Here is a 20,078-nt window from a genome sequence, read left to right on the forward strand (position 1 = left end):
GTTATGTCTGCTTGCGTATTGTGATTATTCTAAATCAGTATTTGAGACATCTTATATTGTTTGGGAGCATACTCTATTTGCAGATGAGATATAGCAGTTGATCTGGGCACTGTGAAGATTGATCAGTAGTCGGAATTATCAGTATTGCCAGCAATCGTTGTTTATGAGTTTCTTAAACTCACTAGATCTGTATAGGTTGTGTGTATTTTGATAATCAGAACAGAGTTTCGATTAGAGCAACCGATAGGTGATTTGTGTTTGTATCAGATTGATTATCTTGTGATATCAGAATGTTTCAGAATTGTATAACAGAATTTGATATCTATAGTCAGAGCCGAATGCCAGGTAGGTATTTCTTCTTTATTTTATATTATTAACTGATTGTTTATACAAGATAGTTCAAATCTGAAATCACAGATAGTGTCAGAAAGGCACAGTAGTGGCTTCAGTTTTCAATCAGGTGATTGTGAATGTATGATATTTGAACAGACATGTATGATATAAACAGATTAGATCGGTTATAACAGAATTTGTACAGAAATGTTGGCAGACATTGTACTAATAAGTCCGAATTGCTAACAGAAGAAGCCAAAAAGGATAGAAATCAGAAGATTATTACAGAATTTGTATATTTCTGAATAGAAATGGGAGTACATTTCTATGGCTTTCGTAATGACATTACAGCCATTTCTTTTAAACTTTGATATGATATGATTATGATTGACAGATTTCTCGATCTATATCTATCAGTTTGTACCAGATTACGTACAAACAGAACTAGATGACATAGATCAATGTCAAAGAAATAATCAGATGGATTAGAATATTGAAGTAGATGATATCAGATTGTGATTTTGATGGAATTGTACTTGTGATAGACTATATCATAAGCTCTCTTGTGCAAATTTATTACGGATTGGCAGATAATCAGAAAGATTGACAGATAGTCAGGGTGTAGTTACCAGATATTGACAGATATTGGCAGAACTTTGGTACTGGATATTAGTACTCAGTATTATGATTTATTGTCAATGTATGAATTACTGTATGACAATAGTTATCGAGATAATTCAGAATGGACAGATTTTAAAAACCAATGTCGGATAATGACGATTGATATTGGAAGATGAAGATTGATTATGTCCTAGATTGGGATAGACTGATGGGATAACAACTACAGGTTGTGTTGTTTGGTTATAGACTGCAGATTGGCATATACGGATGTTGTATAGCCAGTAATGCGGGATCGATTCGGCTGGAACGAGTTGAAAAAGGATTATGATATTATAATTCTTGAATTTTGAATTCAGATTAGAATCAGAGATTGACCAAAGAAAGATACCTCAGAATGATGTTAGTGCAACGAGTTTGGATGTTAAACGCTGTTACACATTTCTTTGGTTAGGCTTGAATTGATTGTTGGTGAGTTCGAGGACGAACTCAGATCTAAGAGGGGGAGAAATGTAATGCTCGAGAATTTAATTACCGTAATCTGAAATGATTTGGATACGATTACCGTAATCTGAGATTAATCTGAAATGACTTATTGAATTAATCGCGATAATTATCGACGGAACGGATCGGACTAGAACACATGAGAAAGGTGTAAATGTGTGTGCCAAGAAAGAGCCCCGAGCACATGCGCTGTATGGATTGGCGCACCTGCACGGAGCTGGCCGAGGCTTACGCGCACATGCGCGAGATAATGCGCGCACATGCGCGGCAAGGCCAGTACCATCGGCGCATATGCGCGACGGAGATGGCGCATATGCGCGGGAGGGCCAGTAGGGGTGGCGCATATGCGCGGAAATAATGGCGCATATGCGCGAGTAGTACTTTCGCCGAGACAGTAGGTCTCGCGCATATGCGCGAGTAGTGACCGCGCACATGCGCGAGACGTGTTGCACAAAGGTTGTGCCATTTGCTTTGCATGCACGGAAGGTATGTATATATATATATATATATTGGCATGCAATTCTTCAGAATTGGAAGGAGAAAGTCGAGGGTTTAAGGAAAAGCTTTGTTCTTTTTCTTCGAAATCGATTTGCGAGTAAACCGTCTATCTGAATTGAAATCCGACTTCGGTACTGTGTTACTATCAACGCAGGCTACGCACGGACGTAAGTTTTATTACGTTTAGATAAGATTTGATTTTATGATGTTGTCAGAATTGAATAGAATTCAGATATGGTGTTTATACTACCGTAGATATTATAGAATTGAAGTCAGATTTAGAAACAGACTGTTTATGGAATTTGTATGCTTTTCAGAAATGATTTGATTTAGATTTGATATCAGAATTGTGTTATTATTGATTCAGAGTGTACAGATATTGAGTTATAGATTGTACTGAGATATAGTATGAATTCTGTATGATATTGTGATGTCGAGAATGACGGGATTACAAGATTGTGTTATTATGCCGTTGAAACATCAGTTAAATTAGATTGATCAGATTCAGATATGATTTAGATTATATCGAGAGATTGTTGATATGAATCAGATGGTATTTTGTTCAGATATTGATCAGATTATGTACTGAGTCGAGTATTGACCAGAACAGATTGTGAATTGAATTATACATTGATACAGTATATTTGTTATTGTCATTTCAGATCGGATATGGACAGACTGGACTTCGAGACTTCGTCTTCCTCAGACGGGGAAGATAAAGGTATAATTCATGTGATATTCGGGAAGAACAACTCAATTGAGATCGCGTTGAGTTGCCCACTAAATCACATACTATACTCTTGTTATGTTTTATATGAATATGGTTGTTTATAGATTTGTTTATAGAACTGGTATACAGATCTTGCTATGCTTTGTTTACAGATCATGTGGCATTGCATCAGAATGATTATGCTCGTTTACAGATCTTGTATTCATGCATTAAGATAGGACAGTCTGGAGATCAGGCAGACTTCTAGATGTTCGGCGATATCTCAGCTTAGGGGAAGATCACCGCCCCTTTGTAGATGTGGATACAGATCAGGCCGAAGTCTAGGAATAAGACGTACAGCACCTCGATTGGTAGGGTAGGTGACAGCCAGTGACGTCTTATTCACAACGGGATCCCTAGAGTTATAGATCGAGTCAAGTCTAGACATGATTTGATTAGGACTTCATGTTTATATGGATGTGGCTCCTAGATCATGGGACCCATCGTTATTGCTTTCAGTTGTGCTAGCATGTTTTATGATTTAGATTGTTTATATGCATGTTTATCTGATTTGAATTGCATGCTTATTTGATTTATTTCATAGAGTATGAAATATATTGGTTTATACATGATCGCATGTTTTATGAATTAGTTGTTTATATACATGCTTACCATGTTTTATACTGGGATTTATTCTCACCGGAGTTATCCGGCTGTTGTCTTGTTTTGTATGTGTGCATGACAACAGGTGGGGCTGGATCGGGGTCAAGAAGATGATGAGAGAAGACGAGTTTAGCGTGGTGATTCCGGACTTGCAGTAGACTTGAGTTTACTACTTGAACTTTAGTAGTTGAACCTGAGATTAGATTATTGTACTTTTAATACTGAAATGTAATTTTATTCAGACATGTATAGTATTTAGATTCCATTACCTTCCGCAGTTACATTATTAAAAGAAAAATTTTTAGACCCTGTTTATCAGAATTGATAATTAAATCCCAAAGATGGTTAAGAAGATGATTAGCGTCCGGGTCCCCACAAGTTTATTCCTGTACACCCATTTTGTACCTATAATGGTTTTTGAAGTTGGTCTTGGAACTAAGTTCCAGACGTTATTGTGAGTGCACTGATTCAGCTCTTCTTGCATAGCATTTACCCAGTTAGGATCAGCAAGAGCTTCATCAGTTTTCTTTGGTTCCAGTTGTGAAACAAAGGCTGAATGAATAAATAAATTTAACATTTGATTGCGAGTTCTTACTGGATCGGATGGATTTCCTATTACCAGATGTGGTGGATGTGATTTTCTCCATCTGTACTCTGCATTTGTTGCATCAACAACTTCTTCAGTTGGTAACTGAGTGCAATTTTCAGCTTCAGTTGATGCCTCGTCAGCTGGTATTTGAATGTTATTAGTTTGCTTTAATAACTGATTGCCATCATTGACTTCCTGCTCATTTAATTGATCCAATATTTCTGGTTCTGGTGTTTGAAAGATGTCTTGATTTTTATGACTTTCTTCTTTGTCATCATCTTCCAAACTGATATCTGTAAATCGATCAGCTAGCTCAACTTGATCAGTTGGCTTATCAGTTAGTACAGTTTCATCAAAATCAACATGCACAGATTCTTCAACATTTAAAGTTTTCTTATTAAAGACTCTATAAGCTATACTAACTGATGAATATCCGAGGAATATTCCTTCTGCAGATTTGGCATCAAATGCTTTTAAGTAATTTTTACCATTATCATGAATAAAGCATCTACAGCCGAATATTTTGAAATAAGTGATTATACTTTTTCTTCCATGCCAAATCTAATATGGTGTTTTCATATGATTCTTATTAATCATTGATCTGTTCTGAGTATAACATGCAGTGTTTACTGCCTCTGCCCAAAATCTTTGAGAAATGCCAGAATCAGAAAGCATTGTTCTAGCAGCTTCTTTAAGGGTCCGATTTCTTCTCTCAGCTACACCGTTTTGCTGAGGAGTTCTTGCTGCTGAGAGCTCATGCTTGATTCCAGCATTTTCTAGAAAACTTGAAAGTGTTTGATTGATGAATTCAGTTCCTCGATCAGATCTGATTCGATCAATCCCAACTGATTTTTAATTTAAAAGTCTTTTGAAGAGTTTAATCAGTTGTGCAGCCGTATGGTCTTTGGATTTGAGAAATATAACCCAAGTAAATCTTGAAAAATCATCTACGACCACCAAGGTGTATTTCATTCCCCCTAAGCTCATGACTGGTATTGGACCGAAGAGATCCATGTGCAATAGTTCTAAGCATCGGGATGAAGATTTACAACCCTTGTTTTTGAAAGAAGATCGTACTTGTTTTCCATACTGACATGCTGAGCAAAGTTTTTCTTTTGAAAAATTTATTTTGGGCAAACCAGTTACAAGTTCATGTTTACTCAGATAAGCAATGGATTTAAAGTTTAAATGATTTAACCTTTTATGCCACAACCAGTTTTGAGATGATTTTGAAGCAATGAAGCAGACTGGTGAATGAGGCTGTTCATTCCAACTGACTTTATATGTGTTTCCACATTGTTTGCTAGTTAGTATGATTTCATCAGTTGATGTTTTAACTAAGCATGAGTTTTTATCAAATTATACCGAGAATCCATTGTCACATAACTGACTGATACTAATCAAGTTATACTTCAGATTCTCTACTAATAAAACATCTTTAATAGTAAAGTTGCCATGGATAATCTTACCCTTACCCATGGTTTTACCTTTGGAATTATCTCCGAAACTGATGTTTGGACAACTATATTTGATCAGTTGAGATAGCATACTTGCATCTCCTGTCATATGTCATGAGCAACCGCTGTCCAAATACCATATTGAATTTTTATTTGTACCTGTTTCCTGCAAACACACACATAATATGATTTGGTACCCATATCTATTTGGGTCCAAAGCTTATTAGTCCCTTTGGAATCCTTACTTGGATTAGTCTAACTGACTTTCCAGTAGCTGTATTCCAAATGGTTTTTCTCGGTTTTTGTGTGCTTGGTGAATAGTGTACAGATGATACATTATGTATTTTAGCTTGGTTCAACTGATTTTTTAGTCTGTATCTTTTCTGGACTGGCTTGCAGTTATAATAATTTGAATAATTCTTGCTAAATCTTTTTGATGAATGATTTTCTGAGTCAGTAGAGATTTTTGGACTGTAACCAACTCCATATCTTCTGGCCTTATACATATTCTCAATAGGTTTTTCATTCAGTTTGCTGGGCTCAAATTTCTCTTGTTCTACTGTTGATCTGACAAATTGAATGTACTTCCCTTTGTTCATTGTCAGCTTTGGTTGAGTATCATTTGAAAACGTTTCTCCTTGATTACTGAACCCTAAACCAGTTTTATCAGAAACTGATTTTTGTGAATTATGCATCTCATTCAATGCAATAGACGACTTATTCCAAGATTGAATGAGTTCAGTCTGTTTTGAATTTTCAAGGATCAATTTCTGGATAAGTGACTGATCTTTCTTTCTCTCTGCTTTTAGCTCAGCAATTTCCCTTTTTAGACTCAACCTATCAACTGATTCATCAGTTTTGGTTTTGTTGTCCATGGGATCATTTTGCTTTGACTTTATTTCCTCAAAGGATGATGCAAGTTTCCGGTACTCATTTACCATTTCATGCAATGTTAAAATGAGTTATTCTCGTGTAAAAATAGTTGAACTAAAATCAAATACCTGTTGACTTGTAGATTCTGCTTCAGTATCATTTGTCATTAGACATTTGACTTCCTCTTCATCACTTGAGCTATATGAGCTTTCTGGTTCTGATTCGTCACTATCAGTTTCTGCCCATTTGGATTTGTTCTTTTCAGCTAATAGAACTTCGTGTTTCTTTCTGTAGGTTCTTATTATCTCTGGGTCTTCTCTTATGTTCATATGGTTTCTTTCTTCTGTCAGTTGATCCTTGACTGTCCTTTTTAGGTTTAGAATAGTCAGCAATGTAATGACATGTTTTGCCACAATTGTAGCAAGCATTTGTTTCTTCTTTGGAATTATTTCTCTGGTATTGCTTCTGAAAGTTTCCTTGGTTCTTTCTCATGAACCTCCCAAACCTTTTGATGAATAATGACATAGCATCATTGCTTAACTGATCAGCAGATTTCTCGGCTGAACTAGTTGGTTCAGTTCTGACAGCTGCTAAAGCAGTTGTAGTTGTAGGAGTAGATGGTTCTCCTTCTCTGTTCTACAATTCAAATTCATAAGCTTTTAAATCAGCAAATAGTTTATGAAGTTCGATCTGGTTCAAATCTTTAGATTCTCTCATAGCCATAGTTTTGACATCCCATTCCTTTGGAAGACCTCTCATCACTTTTAGTGCAACCTCTTTGTTGGTATACACTTTTCCGAGTGCATTTAATTCATTTACAATACTGCTCACCCTTTCATCATACTCATTCATTGATTCTCCAACCTTCATTTTGATATTGTCAAATTTCTGAACAGCAACTGAGAGTTTATTTTCTTTTGTTTGGTCATTTCCTTCATATAACTGAATCAACTTCTCTCAAATATCTTTTGTTGTTTTGCACATCTTTATTTTGTTGAAGGTTGCTTTGTCCAGTGTTTTGTATAGAGTATCTTTGGCCACATTGTCAAGATTAGCTTTCCTTTTGTCTTCAGTTGTCCACTCTTCTCTGGGCTTTTGAATTCTCTGTGGTGCCCCTTCCGTTATGGCAATTGTTGTGTTTGCTTTTAGAATCTTCATGGTCCGTCTGTTAAGATATACCACAAATCATCATCTTGTGTAGCTAAGTGAGCCTGCATTCTGATTTTCCAGTCATCGAAATCTTCTCTTGAGAACATATGAATTTTATTGAATGAAGTCATGCTAGCAGATTTATAGATCAGAAGTATTCAAGAACAAGATTCAACTGCTCTAATACCACTTGATAGGATCGGCTGTCGTAACAAGAGTGTTTAGAACGTGGGGGTTGAATAAACACTTACACTTAAAATTGTTCTTTAACAATATTTGAGTTCAGTTTAGTGACAAACTGAATCTCGGAATCTTGTTGGTCAATAACAATCAGTTAAACTAGAGTAGTTGCGGAAAGTAACTGACTGAAAGATAGAATACGAAACTGAAAGAAATATGCAAGAGTTGTTTATGGATGTTCGGAGAATTTAATTACTCCTACGTCACCCCTTCTATCTCAAGGATAGGATATTCACTAAAAGACTTTGATTAGGTACAACACTTGTACAGACCCACTTCAGTTTGGACTTACAACTGCCAAAACTGAAACTCTTAGTTCTACACAATATTCTCAGTACGTAACTCATATTAGCACAATTGAATCTAACAGCTTTTAGAGAGTGCTAATAAGCTCAGATTGTAGCCTTGATTGCTACGAGTAATTCAAATGAAAGTGAGCTAAGATTTTGACAGAGTAACAGCAAGCTTAAGATTGAGTGACCGTCTCTTCTTTTTCAGATGTTCTTCAGTCATATTTATATACTTCTCTTTCAACGGTATCTTTGAGATGTATTTGAATTCTTGTATCCGTTGATTGCCACTTCATCATTTCTTGGGCAATGTTCTCTTCATTGATTGTCATACGGCGTCTTAATTGCAATAGCCGAAATACATTGTTCTATGCTGTAATGATTGAGGTGCGGCTTTATATATTCACTTGTTGTTTACTATGTCCTTTTGTCGGTTGAATGTTCTTTGCCGAGAAGCATTCAGTTGAGATATGTTTTAACTGAAACTTATGCGGCTGAGTATATTAACTGATCGGTTTCCAACGGATCAGTTTTCTTCATTTGTTCAGCTGGTTTCAGTTGTTAAATATTCAGTTGTCTCATAATTCAATTAGTTTCTTCAGTTTGTCAAACTCGGAAATTTGATTTCCAACAATATCTGAATATGGGAGACGCTGACTGAGTTAGGTGTGCTACTTATATGCTTCGAGATGGTGTTTCTCTTTGGTGGGAAGGAGCCGAACATGGTGTCAATCTTGCCACACTCACTTGGGAGCAATTCAAGAACATTTTCAATGAGAAGTATTTTACTGCCAACGTCCGAGGCCGCCTGAAGAGCGAGTTCATGAGTCTTCGTCTGGGGGACCCGACTGTGGTAGAGTTTGTGAAGAAGTTTGATAGGGGTTGTGATAAGTGCATTTTATACACTTATATTATTCTTATATTTCATACAGATTGTTAGTCCTTTTCGGGCGGAATTACACGTTTTTGTTATTTTTGGTGTGATTGCAAGAATCTAGGTGAGACCACTGAAAGGGCGTGAAAAGGAGCGGAAATGGTGCCTAGTAGAAGAAATGTGAGCCAAGCAAGCAATGGAACGCAGTAAGCCCCGCGCATATGCGCGACATATTCCCGCGTACATGCGCGTTACTGGCAGAAAGATTGGCGCACATGCGCCCCCAAAGCCGCGCACATGCGCGACCCATACAATGAGTCTCGCGCATATGCGCGCGCCACTCAAGCCGCGCATATGCGCGAGACACAATAGGCGACAACCAGAGGGCAGCGCGCATATGCGCCACTCATGGCGCGCATATGCGCGCGACGCGAGTTCCAGATATAAAAGGGTTTCGGCGTTGAATTTTAAGGGGTTCCCCGAAATATTCTTACGAGAGCCGTCACACCACTCGAGTGCAAGGAGAAAAGTGAGAGCGCACGGAGAACGGGACGCGAAGAAAAGAGAGAGAAGACGTTGAATCCGGGCACGGAGAAGCCCTTCCATCTCTCGCCAACACGTTCTTAATTCGGTTTCTTACTTTTATGTTTTTAATGATTACAAACAGGTTTTGTAGTGATTTAAATTCGAGCATGAACTAATTTTATTTTCTAGAGATTGACGTAGTCGTGGTCGAACCTATGTGAATGACGATTTGAATTTTCATTGAATTATTTCATCGTGTTTATTTGTGATTTCTTGTTTTTAATGCTTTTGAATTACTGGCCATAATTCGACTAATTACATAATTGAAATCTAACACTCGACAGAGTGGATTGAAATTAGGACAGAAGAAATCACATCGTTAGATATTTATAACGTGCAAAAGACGTATAACTCTGATGAATCCATAAAAGAACCTTGTTTACTTTTATTACGTGTTACGTGATTTTGAATAGACATATTAAAATCAGTAATAGGTAGTACATTTCTATTTAACACTCGACAGAGGGAATAGAAAATATTGTGAGTTCTTGGTTAATAACATGGTGCAATTTAATTAATGTTAGTCAATGTTAATTTAGCATAGGAGAGACTCGACGAAATCATATCTCTAGATTTATTTCCTCAGTGAATTTTCTGCTGCGTGCTAGAATAACAGGAATTGCTATTTTATTTGAATTGATTCTAAACCAACTATTTGATTTGTTTAAATAAAGTTGAGCTATGTCAATTGTGGTAATTAATATACAGTTTTAAATATTTACTCTTCGTGGGATCGATATCTGTACTCTAACCAGTACTAAAACTAGACACCGTATACTTGCGGTAGTGAAAACACGCAAAAATTTTTGGCGCCGTTGCCGGGGAGTAAACTATTTAATTGCATATTGATATCATTACTAATTAGTCTTTACTTTAATTTAGACTTTATTTTATTTTATTTTATTTGTTTTGTTAATCTATAATCTTTTTGTTTTGCAGTGCATGCGAAGATTTCAAAATCCCGACTTGCTGATTTTTTATCCGGTAATCGAAAGAACTGCCAGGAGATTAAGGAAAGCAAGGAGAGACGAAATTAAAGCATTGGCTGAAAACAGAGATAATCAGAATGAGCTCCCAAGAGAGGTGCCAATCAGGGAACATTTCCGCCCAGTCATAAACGCTCACTACTCTGGAATAGCTCGTGGAACTATTGCTGCTAATAATTTCGAGCTGAAGCCCTCACTCATCAATATGGTTGAACAGAAGCAATTTGGAGGATCAGCCACCGCAGATCCCCATCTTCACCTCAGAACTTTTCTGGAGATCATGGATACGGTAAAAATTAACGGTGTTTCTGACGAAATTATTCGATTGCGCCTGTTTCCGTTTTCTCTTAGGGCTCACGCAAGGAGTTGGCTCCAATCTCTACCGCTGGGAAGTGTTACTACTTGGGCAGATTTGGTTACGAAGTTTCTGTCAAAGTACTTCCCTCCTGCTAAATCTGCTCAGCTGAAAATAGATATCACCAACTTCAGGCAGAGAGAATTTGAAGTGTTATATGAGGCGTGGGAGCGATACAAGGAATTACTCAGGAAGTGCCCGAATCATGGCTATGCAGATTGGGTGCAGATTGAGTTACTTTACAATGGTTTAGATGGGCCAACTAGAGGAAATGTGGATGCAGCCGCCGGAGGTACTATTTTTTCTAAAACACCTGATGAGGCCTATGATTTGCTTGAACAGATGACCATCAACAGTTGTCAGTGGCCGAGTGAAAGATCTGGATCAAGGAAACCTGCTGGAGTGTATGCTGTAGACCCAATCACATCACTTACTGCATAGGTTTCGGCATTGACCACACAGATTGCAGCGATGAACAAGCCAGGCCAATCTACGTCTGAGGTAGCATTGGTGACTGCTGAGGAAGAGCCAGTTATGGAGGAAGCTCAGTACATCAACAACCGTGGCTTTGGAGGTTATCGAGGTAATCCTCCCCCTAATACTTATCATCCAGGTTTGAGGAATCACGAGAATTTCTCTTATGCAAACAACAAGAACGCGTTGAATCTCCCACCGGGGTTCAATACACAAAAAGGGGAAGGAAAGCCATCTTTTGAAGATCTAGTTGGCACATTTGTGAATGAGTCTGGGAAGAGAATGGCGAGAACTGAGTCTCGTCTTGATAACATGGAGACACACATGGGTAATATAGGTGCCACGATGAAATCCTTGGAAACACAGATTGGGCAAGTAGCCAATGCTTTAAAAGATCAGAACCGAGGATAGTTTCCCAGCAATACCGAGGTGAACCCTAGGGAACAGTGAAAGGCTGTCACACTGAGGAGTGGCAAAGAAATTGGGGTTCCAGAGCCTACTGAAGAAAGTGTAGAGGTTACAGTTGAGGAAGATGAAGGAAAGAGCGAAAGTATCCAAGAAGAGAAAGTAGAGGAACCTGAGAAATTACTTAAACAGCAGCCCTTACCGAAGGTAAATCTTCCATATCCACAGAGGTTCAAGAAGAAAGGGTTGGATGATCAGTTTGCGAAGTTCCTGGAAATTTTCAAGAAAATACACATCAACATCCCATTTGCCGATGCATTGGAGCAAATGCCCAATTATGCTAAATTCATCAAGGATGTGATGTCCAAAAAGAGGAAACTTCAAGAGTTTGAGACTGTAAAGCTGACCGAATAGTGCAGTGCCATACTCCAATGGAAACTACCACAGAAACTCAAAGATCCAGAGAGTTTTACTATTCCTTGTGTTATTGGTGGTTCTAGAGTAAATAGAGCTTTATGTGATTTGGGTGTTAGTATAAATTTAATGTCTTTTTCTATTTACAGGACATTGGAGCTTGGCGAGGTGAAACCTAGCACTATTACTTTGCAGCTGGCGGACAGATCACTTACCTATCCACGAGGGATAGTAGAGGATGTGCTGGTAAAGGTAGACAAATTCATATTTCCTGCTGATTTTGTCATCTTAGATATGGAGGAAGACCAGGAGACGCCACTTATCTTTGGAAGGCCATTCTTGGCCACCGGGAAAGCATTGATTGATGTGCACAAGGGCGAGCTCACATTGAGAGTAGGTGGAGATGAAGTCGTGTTCAAAATCTACAACACCATCAAGGGACCAAATGAGGTAAGTACTTGTAAGAGTATTGATATAATTGATTCATGTGTATCTCATGTTGGTGCAGGAAAGTTGACAAAAGACTCTTTGGAGAGATGCTTGTTGAATCAGCTTCTACACTGGATGAAGATGATTGGGATGTGCAAGAGGAGTTACATGCTCTCAATACACTCCCTAAGGAAAAGATTGATGCCCAACTTGAAGAGTTACTTGAGGATGCAAGTAAAGAGGTACCAAAAGCATCCCCTGTATTGAAGGATTTACCGAGTCACTTGTGCTATGCTTTCCTAGACGAGGGTTCGTCACATTCGGTAATTATATCTTCTGCTCTTACTAGTGATGAGAAAGATAGGTTGTTGAGGGTGTTGAGAGAATTTAAATCTGCGTTGGGATGGACAATTGCTGATATAAAGAGGATTAACCCTACTGTTTGTATGCATAAAATATTGATGCAGGAGTCCTATACCCCCTATGTTGATCATCAGAGGAGGCTTAATCCAGCCATGAAAGAAGTTGTGAGGGCTGAGGTATTAAAATTGTTAAATGCTGGTGTTATTTATGCTATATCTGATAGTTCATGGGTGTCACCAGTACAAGTAGTGCCTAAGAAAGGGGGAATAACTGTAGTAAGAAATGAGAATAACGAATTGATTTCAACTCGTCCTGTGACTGGTTGACGAGTGTGTATAGACTACAGGAAATTGAATGATGCGACTAGGAAAGATCACTTCCCCCTCCTTTTTATTGACCAGATGCTTGATAGAGTAGGTGGTTATCATTATTATTGCTTTCTAGATGGTTATTCAGGTTACAATCAGATTGTTATAGCACCAGAGGATCAAGAGAAGACTACCTTCACTTGTCCCTACGGTACTTTTTCCTTTAGGAGAATGCCATTTGGACTTTGCAATGCACCTGCTACGTTTCAGAGGTGTATGATGGCCTTATTTTCTGACATGGTTGAGGAGATAATGGAGGTTTTCATGGATGATATATCTGTCTTTGGTTCATCCTTTGATCACTGTTTGCAGAATTTGACCCTTGTTTTGCAGAGATGTCAGGAGAAGAATTTAGTGTTGAATTGGGAAAAATGTCACTTCATGGTGCAAGAAGGTATTGTGCTTGGGCACAAAATTTCAGCGAGAGGAATGGAAGTGGACAGAGCCAAAGTTGTGGCAATTGAAAATCTCCCACCACCAAAGAATGTGAAAGGGATCAGAAGTTTCTTGGGACATGCCGGGTTCTATCGTCGTTTTATTAAAGATTTCTCTAAAATTACTAGACCTTTATGTAATCTGTTAGAGAAAGATTCTACATTTATTTTTGACGATGATTGTTTGCAGGCGTTTAACAAGATCAAGACAGCTCTGACTTCTGCACCTATCATGATAGTGCCTGACTGGAAGGGGCCCTTTGAGCTCATGTGCGATGCGAGCGACTATGCTGTAGGAGCAGTGTTGGGACAAAGGCGAGACAAGATGTTCAAGACTATCTACTATGCTAGTCGTACACTTAACGCAGCCCAACAGAACTATACAACCACTGAGAAAGAGATGCTAGCAGTGGTGTTTGCATTCGACAAATTCAGAACATATCTCATTGGCACAAAGGTAACGGTTTTTAATGACCATGCAGCTCTTCGTTACCTGTTTGCCAAAAAGGATGCAAAGCCCAGGTTGATACGATGGATACTCCTACTTAAAGAATTTGACTTTGAGGTCAAAGACAAGAAAGGTTGTGAGAACCAGGTGGCTGATCACCTGTCACGACTAGAGCTGGAAGAAAGAACTGAAGGTGGAGCTATCAATGAGTCGTTCCCATATGAACAACTTTTCAAGGTAAGTGCTACACATACGTGGTTTGCAGATATAGCTAATTTCCTTGCTGCAGGAGAATTACATTCAGATTTAACGTATCATCAAAGGAAGAAATTTCTTCATGATGCCAAGTTTTATCTGTGGGATGATCCGTTCTTGTTCAAGAGATGCGCTGATCAGATAATCAGACGATGTGTAGCTGAAGAAGAAGCGGGTATAATTCTAGAGCAGTGTCATTCCTCACCCTACGGTGGACACTTTGGGGTATCTAGAACAGCAGCTAAGGTATTACAGTCAGGTTTCTATTGGCCTAATTTATTTAAAGACAGTTATACTTTAGTCAAGTCATGTGATAAATTCCAAAGAGTTGGCAATATTTCTAGACGACATGAATTACCACTAACAAATATTTTGGAGGTGGAACTTTTTGATGTCTGGGGTATTGATTTTATGGTTCCATTCCCATCCTCTTTTGGTCAATCTTACATTTTACTTGCTGTTGATTATGTGTCAAAATGGGTGGAAGCAATCGCCACCAGTACTAATGATGCTCGAGTTGTTGTTAAGTTTGTCCACAGGAACATCTTCACAAGATTCGGAACGCCTAGAGCCATCATCAGTGATGAAGGTACGCATTTCTGTAACAAAATTTTTAACTCACTATTGGCCAAATATGATGTGAAGCACAGGGTGACACTGGCATACCACCCGCAAGCCAATGGGTAAGCAGAGATATCCAACCGAGAGATCAAACAAATATTAGAAAAGACAGTGAAGACAAATCGGAAGGATTGGGCGATCAAGCTAGATGATGCATTATGGGCATACAGGACTGCATATAAGACACCTATCGGGATGTCGCCTTATAGATTGGTCTTTGGGAAAGCGTGTCATTTACCTTTGGAACTGGAGCACAAGGCATTTTGGGCTGTCAAAAAATTAAATTTTGATAAGGGAGCATCGGGCGAACAACGACTGCTGCAGCTGAATGAGATGGAGGAGTTTAGGAATGATGCATACGAAAATGCCAAGATATACAAGGAAAAGACCAAGAGATGGCATGACAAGCAGATTCTTCGACGACTTTTCGAACCGGGGCAACAGGTGTTATTATTCAATTCCCAACTGAGGCTGTTTCGTGGTAAGTTAAAATCACGATGGTCTGGACCATTCACAGTGGAAACAGTGTACCCACATGGGGCAATTGAGCTAAAATGCAAAAATGGTGAGACATTCAAAGTCAATGGTCAGAGGGTCAAGCATCACTTTGGAAATGAAGTGCGACACATGGACAACATCCCACTGGGAGAACCAAAGTAGACTGAAGAAAGTCAGGCTGATGACGTTAAACCAAGCGCTATGTGGGAGACAACCCACATTTATTTATTTTTGCATTCATTTTATTTATTTTATTTCGATTCTATAGTTTATTAATTTTAACTTTCTCAAGTATTAATTTGCATGATGCTATTTTTTTTGTAGGTATTTAAAAAAAATGCAAAGGATAGTGTGCCACGTGCACATGCGCGACGAATTTTCGTGAACAGGTGCAACATTGGCCGAGAGTTCAGTGCATATGCGCCATTCCGAGCGTGCACATGCGCGAAATTTCCAGAAAGGTCAGCGCATATGCGCCACTTAGAGCGCGCACATGCGCGAATTTCCAGAAAGGTCGGCGCATATGCGCGCGACCCAGTATAAAAAAAACGTTGCAGATCGCGAATCATTCGCTTTCACCTTCAAATCTCAAAACCCTCACCGCCGCCGGCTCCTTGAAACGCCACGCCGCCGCCGCACCTCCCTCTGAAAGCCAATCACACTTCAATTTTTTGGTAATTTTTCTTGTGAACTCAAGGGTTTATTCAGATTTTTGAATCAAATATTGAAATTGGTGTAAATCGATATGGGAAAGTTGTGAGATTGTGTAGTGGATGCTCTAAATTGAGGTATTCTGTGACTGGGTTATATGTTACATTGCTTATTGGAATAGTTGGCGTGGTGAAATCATATTGTTCAAATTTGGGGGTCCGATTAGCTTCGATTGTGGTTTCTGTTGGTTCGGTTTGATTGTGTGATTGTGAAATCTGTTTATTGAATTGAGATGGCACCAAAAAAGAAGTCAAAGAAGGGTGCTTCTTACCTCTTCGAGCTTTGATTCGCACCGATTTTGGAATGAAGAAGCACAACAGGTGTATGAGAGCTCGATGACTCAGTCGATTATCCTAGAAAGGGGATTTCATTTATCAACATTACGTGGTTTTATTGAGCGTGATCTGCAAAGAAGACAGTGGGTTGAATTTGCTCAACCACCTCCAGACGCTGTGATTTCTGTCGTGAGAGAGTTCTATGCCAATATGCGGATACGGCATGATGAGTCAAAGGTACTTGTGCGAGGAAAATCGGTATCGTTTGATTCTCAGACGATAAATACGATATATCAGATGCCGAGCCTCGAAGAGGACGAGTACAGTGCATTCTTAGACGATGGGGTTGATTATTCAGAGGTAATCCGGACTGTGTGTCAGGCAGGCGCCGTATGGAAAATGAGCGCGAGTGGTCCAATCTCACTGAAGAAATCCGAGATGAATCCTAAAGCAAGTGCGTGGACGTCATTCGTGTTGGCTCGGGTTCTACCATCCTCACATTACCACGACGTAACCAAAGACAAAGTTGCGCTTGTCTTTGCGATTTTGATGGGCAAATCTGTGAACTTAGGAAGAATAATATATGGATCGATCATGAGAGCCGGCATTGGATTAACCCCGATCGCCCTGCCATGCCCCCACATTGTTACCGAACTCTGCAGACATGCCGGCGTCTCTTGGTCGCCTGATGAGCAAGTACTTAAACCGAAGGCTCCCATCATTGCGCCCTATATGCCTCCCGTTGATTCAGATGACGAGGACCTGCCACAGGCACCGCTTCAACCACTACCACCACCGGCAGCAGCCAGAGAGCGCAGGGGAGACAGATTGAGGCGATTAGAGATTGAGTTGCAGGATCAGAGGATATTACTAGTTGAGCAGCGCCATGTGCTGGATTCGCTTCAGTACCGCACGGACTATGCCATGGGTTATATGATGGACTTCACGTCCGTTCTTGCTCAGCGGTTCCCACCTTTAGGTCCAGATGATCACATGTTTCCCCAGCCACCTGCTTGGCCACCACAGTATCCACCACCACCACCACAGTATCCAGGACCTCCTCCACAGTACCCACCCCAGCACATGGATGAGGATGTCGATGATGATGACGGAGAGCACTGACGCTCGCCGTGTGAGGTATGCATGTCCCATTTCTTTCTTGTTTATACATTGAGGACAATGCATATTTTAAGTTTGGGGGGGTGCTTTGATTATTTGATCTGAGAGTTGATTTGTTGATACACCCGATGTCGAGAGAGTGTTCATGTGGTTTGTGATTTGAAATGAATGAATGGACTCCAAAACCTGCATGTTGATTACTTGTTGTTGAGTTACATGTTCACTAACACAAAAATGATTCAGGCAGTCTTTGATTTATGTTGGGCCTGTTTTTCCTTGAATAAATTATCACTTGTTAGCCCTTTAAGCCTAAATGAGAATGAGATGTGATTTGTTCTGTTTGAATACCCGAAAACATGATATGTCTGTGTTTGTTGATTGGCTAATTGAAAGTAGTCTAGAACTTGGCTTGGCACTCTTCGAGGCGAGATACAGGTATTGTGTGACTTAGGGATGATTTAGGCAATTTTTGAAACGTTTGAGCCTTTCAAGCCTACCCATTACATCATATACACCCTAGTGTCCCATGTTTGAGCTTAATGAAAATCGAATGGAGTGTGCCAAGGCACACAAAAGCCCCCATTCGTATCAATTCTAAACTCCTACGTCAACTACCAACTTTTGAGCATATACACTAGTGCCTACCGAAAACTGAGAGAAAACGAACATGTGTATCACTACAAAAGTTCTTCTCCCTTGTGTGCATATAAGAATATCATGAAAAGGTGAAAAGAAAGAAAGAAATGTTTATTTAAAAAAAAGGAGAAGTTGAATAAAGAGGAAAAGAGTATGACATGTGATGTAAAAAGGAGGGCAAAATGATGAAAATGTTGTGGCAAGGCAAGTGGAAGTGAAACAAAAGGAAGGAGACGCGTGTTGAAAAATGAATTTGTTTGTTTTCTCTCACTTTTGACACCCTACCTTCATTTGAAGCCATTAGCCATAGCCTAACGTTATACGCTTAAAAGACCTATTAACCGAGTCACACGTACCCAATATACTAGTTGAGAAGAGTTGTCAAGGTTAAGCCTATGGACACTTGACAAATGTCGTCGATAGACACAGAATTTGATTGTTTACATGTGCGCATCTGATGATACTGGATTTTGCTTGACTAATTGTTGTTTTCATAACACCATTTTGTTTAGCCAAATGTTACCCTATAAGTCCTGTTGATCTGTGAAGGTAAATGTGTGCTTCAATGATTTTGCTAATTACATGTGTGTCGAGGAGTCCAGAATTTTATGAGATGAACAGGTATGAACTTATCTTGGCATTTGGAGTGGGTAAGCGAGAATAGCATAACACACACGCACGTGAACTTTGAGTAATTTGGCATGTGTTTGATTCAAAATCATGGAAAGTGTAATCTCTGAGGCTAGTGGTTATCCTTTTATTCCACAATTCTTGTTCGTTTAATTACTTTCTTTAGGATGCGTTTGGTTTAGTCCAGTTAATGTTTTAGTTTTTTATTTTGCTCGAGACTAGCAAAAGTTTAAGCTTGGGGGGATTTGATAAGTGCATTTTATGCACTTATATTATTCTTATATTTTATACAGACTGTTAGTCCTTTTCGGGCGGAATTACGCGTTTTTGTTATTTTCGGTGTGATTGCAGGAATCTAGGTGAGACCACTGAAAGGACGTGAAAAGGAGCGGAAATGGTGCCTAGTAGAAGAAATGTGAGCTAAGCAAGCAATGAAATGCAGTAAGCCCCGCGCATATGCACGACGTATTCCCGCGCACATGCGCGTTACTGGCAGAAAGATTGGCGCACATGCGCCCCCAAAGCCGCGCACATGCACGACCCATACAGTGAGTCTCTCGCATATGCGCCACTCAAGCCGCGCATATGCGCGAGACACAATAGGCGACAACCAGAGGGCAGCGCGCATATGCGCCGCTCATGGCGCGCATATGCGTGCGACGCGAGTTCAAGATATAAAAGGGTTTCGGCGTTGAATTTTAAGGGGTTCCCCGAAATATTCTTACGAGAGCTGTCACACAACTCGAGTGCAAGGAGAAAAGTGAGAGCGCACGGAGCACGGGACGCGAAGAACGGAGATAGAAGACGTTGAATCCAGACACGGAGAAGCCCTTCCATCTCTCGCCAACACGTTCTTAATTCGGTTTCTTACTTTTGTGTTTTTAATGATTACAAACAGGTTTTGTAATGATTTAAATTCGAGCATGAACTAATTTTATTTTCTAGAGATTGACGTAGTCGTGGTCGAACCTATGTGAATGACGATTTGAATTTTCATTGAATTATTTCATCGTGTTTATTTGTGATTTCTTGTTTTTAATGCTTTTGAATTACTGGCCATAATTCGACTGATTACATAATTGAAATCTAACACTCGACAGAGGGGATTGAAATTAGGACAGAAGAAATCACATCGTTAGATATTTATAACGTGCAAAAGACGTATAACTCTGAAGAATCCATAAAAGAACCTTGTTTACTTTTATTACGTGTTACGTGATTTTGAATAGACATATTAAAATCAGTAATAGGTAGTACATTTCTATTTAACACTCG

General features: G+C 39.3%; 1 protein-coding gene and 1 non-coding gene across 2 annotated transcripts; one reads left to right on the top strand and one right to left on the bottom strand.

Annotated features, from left to right (window-relative positions):
* Positions 1–10,828: 10,828 nt before the first annotated feature.
* On the bottom strand, positions 10,829–10,935 carry LOC140817619 (small nucleolar RNA R71). The gene has a single exon (XR_012114832.1). It is a non-coding gene; the product is annotated as a small nucleolar RNA R71 (small nucleolar RNA).
* A 259-nt stretch (positions 10,936–11,194) lies between these two features.
* Positions 11,195–15,594, top strand: LOC140816095 (uncharacterized). The gene is made up of 9 exons (XM_073175161.1): positions 11,195–11,568; positions 11,668–11,988; positions 12,166–12,429; positions 12,525–12,819; positions 12,913–12,984; positions 13,801–14,022; positions 14,296–14,559; positions 14,959–14,996; positions 15,105–15,594. The coding sequence occupies exons 1-9, from the start codon at positions 11,195–11,197 to the stop codon at positions 15,592–15,594; spliced, it is 2,340 nt and encodes a 779-aa protein (XP_073031262.1).
* Positions 15,595–20,078: the final 4,484 nt, after the last annotated feature.

The sequence above is a fragment of the Primulina eburnea genome, chromosome 16 (assembly GCF_022965805.1).
Source record: "Primulina eburnea isolate SZY01 chromosome 16, ASM2296580v1, whole genome shotgun sequence".
In the NCBI taxonomy this organism is placed as follows: Eukaryota; Viridiplantae; Streptophyta; class Magnoliopsida; order Lamiales; family Gesneriaceae; genus Primulina; species Primulina eburnea.

What these genes read in the sequence shown, in the direction of transcription:
- LOC140816095 (XM_073175161.1), top strand. Translation starts at nt 11,195, where the DNA reads ATGAACAAGCCAGGCCAATCTACGTCTGAGGTAGCATTGGTGACTGCT. An exon ending in AGAAAGATAGGTTGTTGAGG is followed by an intron (nt 12,820 to 12,912) that starts GTGTTGAGAGAA and finishes ATATTGATGCAG; the next exon opens with GAGTCCTATACCCCCTATGT. An exon ending in AAGAAGTTGTGAGGGCTGAG is followed by an intron (nt 12,985 to 13,800) that starts GTATTAAAATTG and finishes GATTGTTTGCAG; the next exon opens with GCGTTTAACAAGATCAAGAC.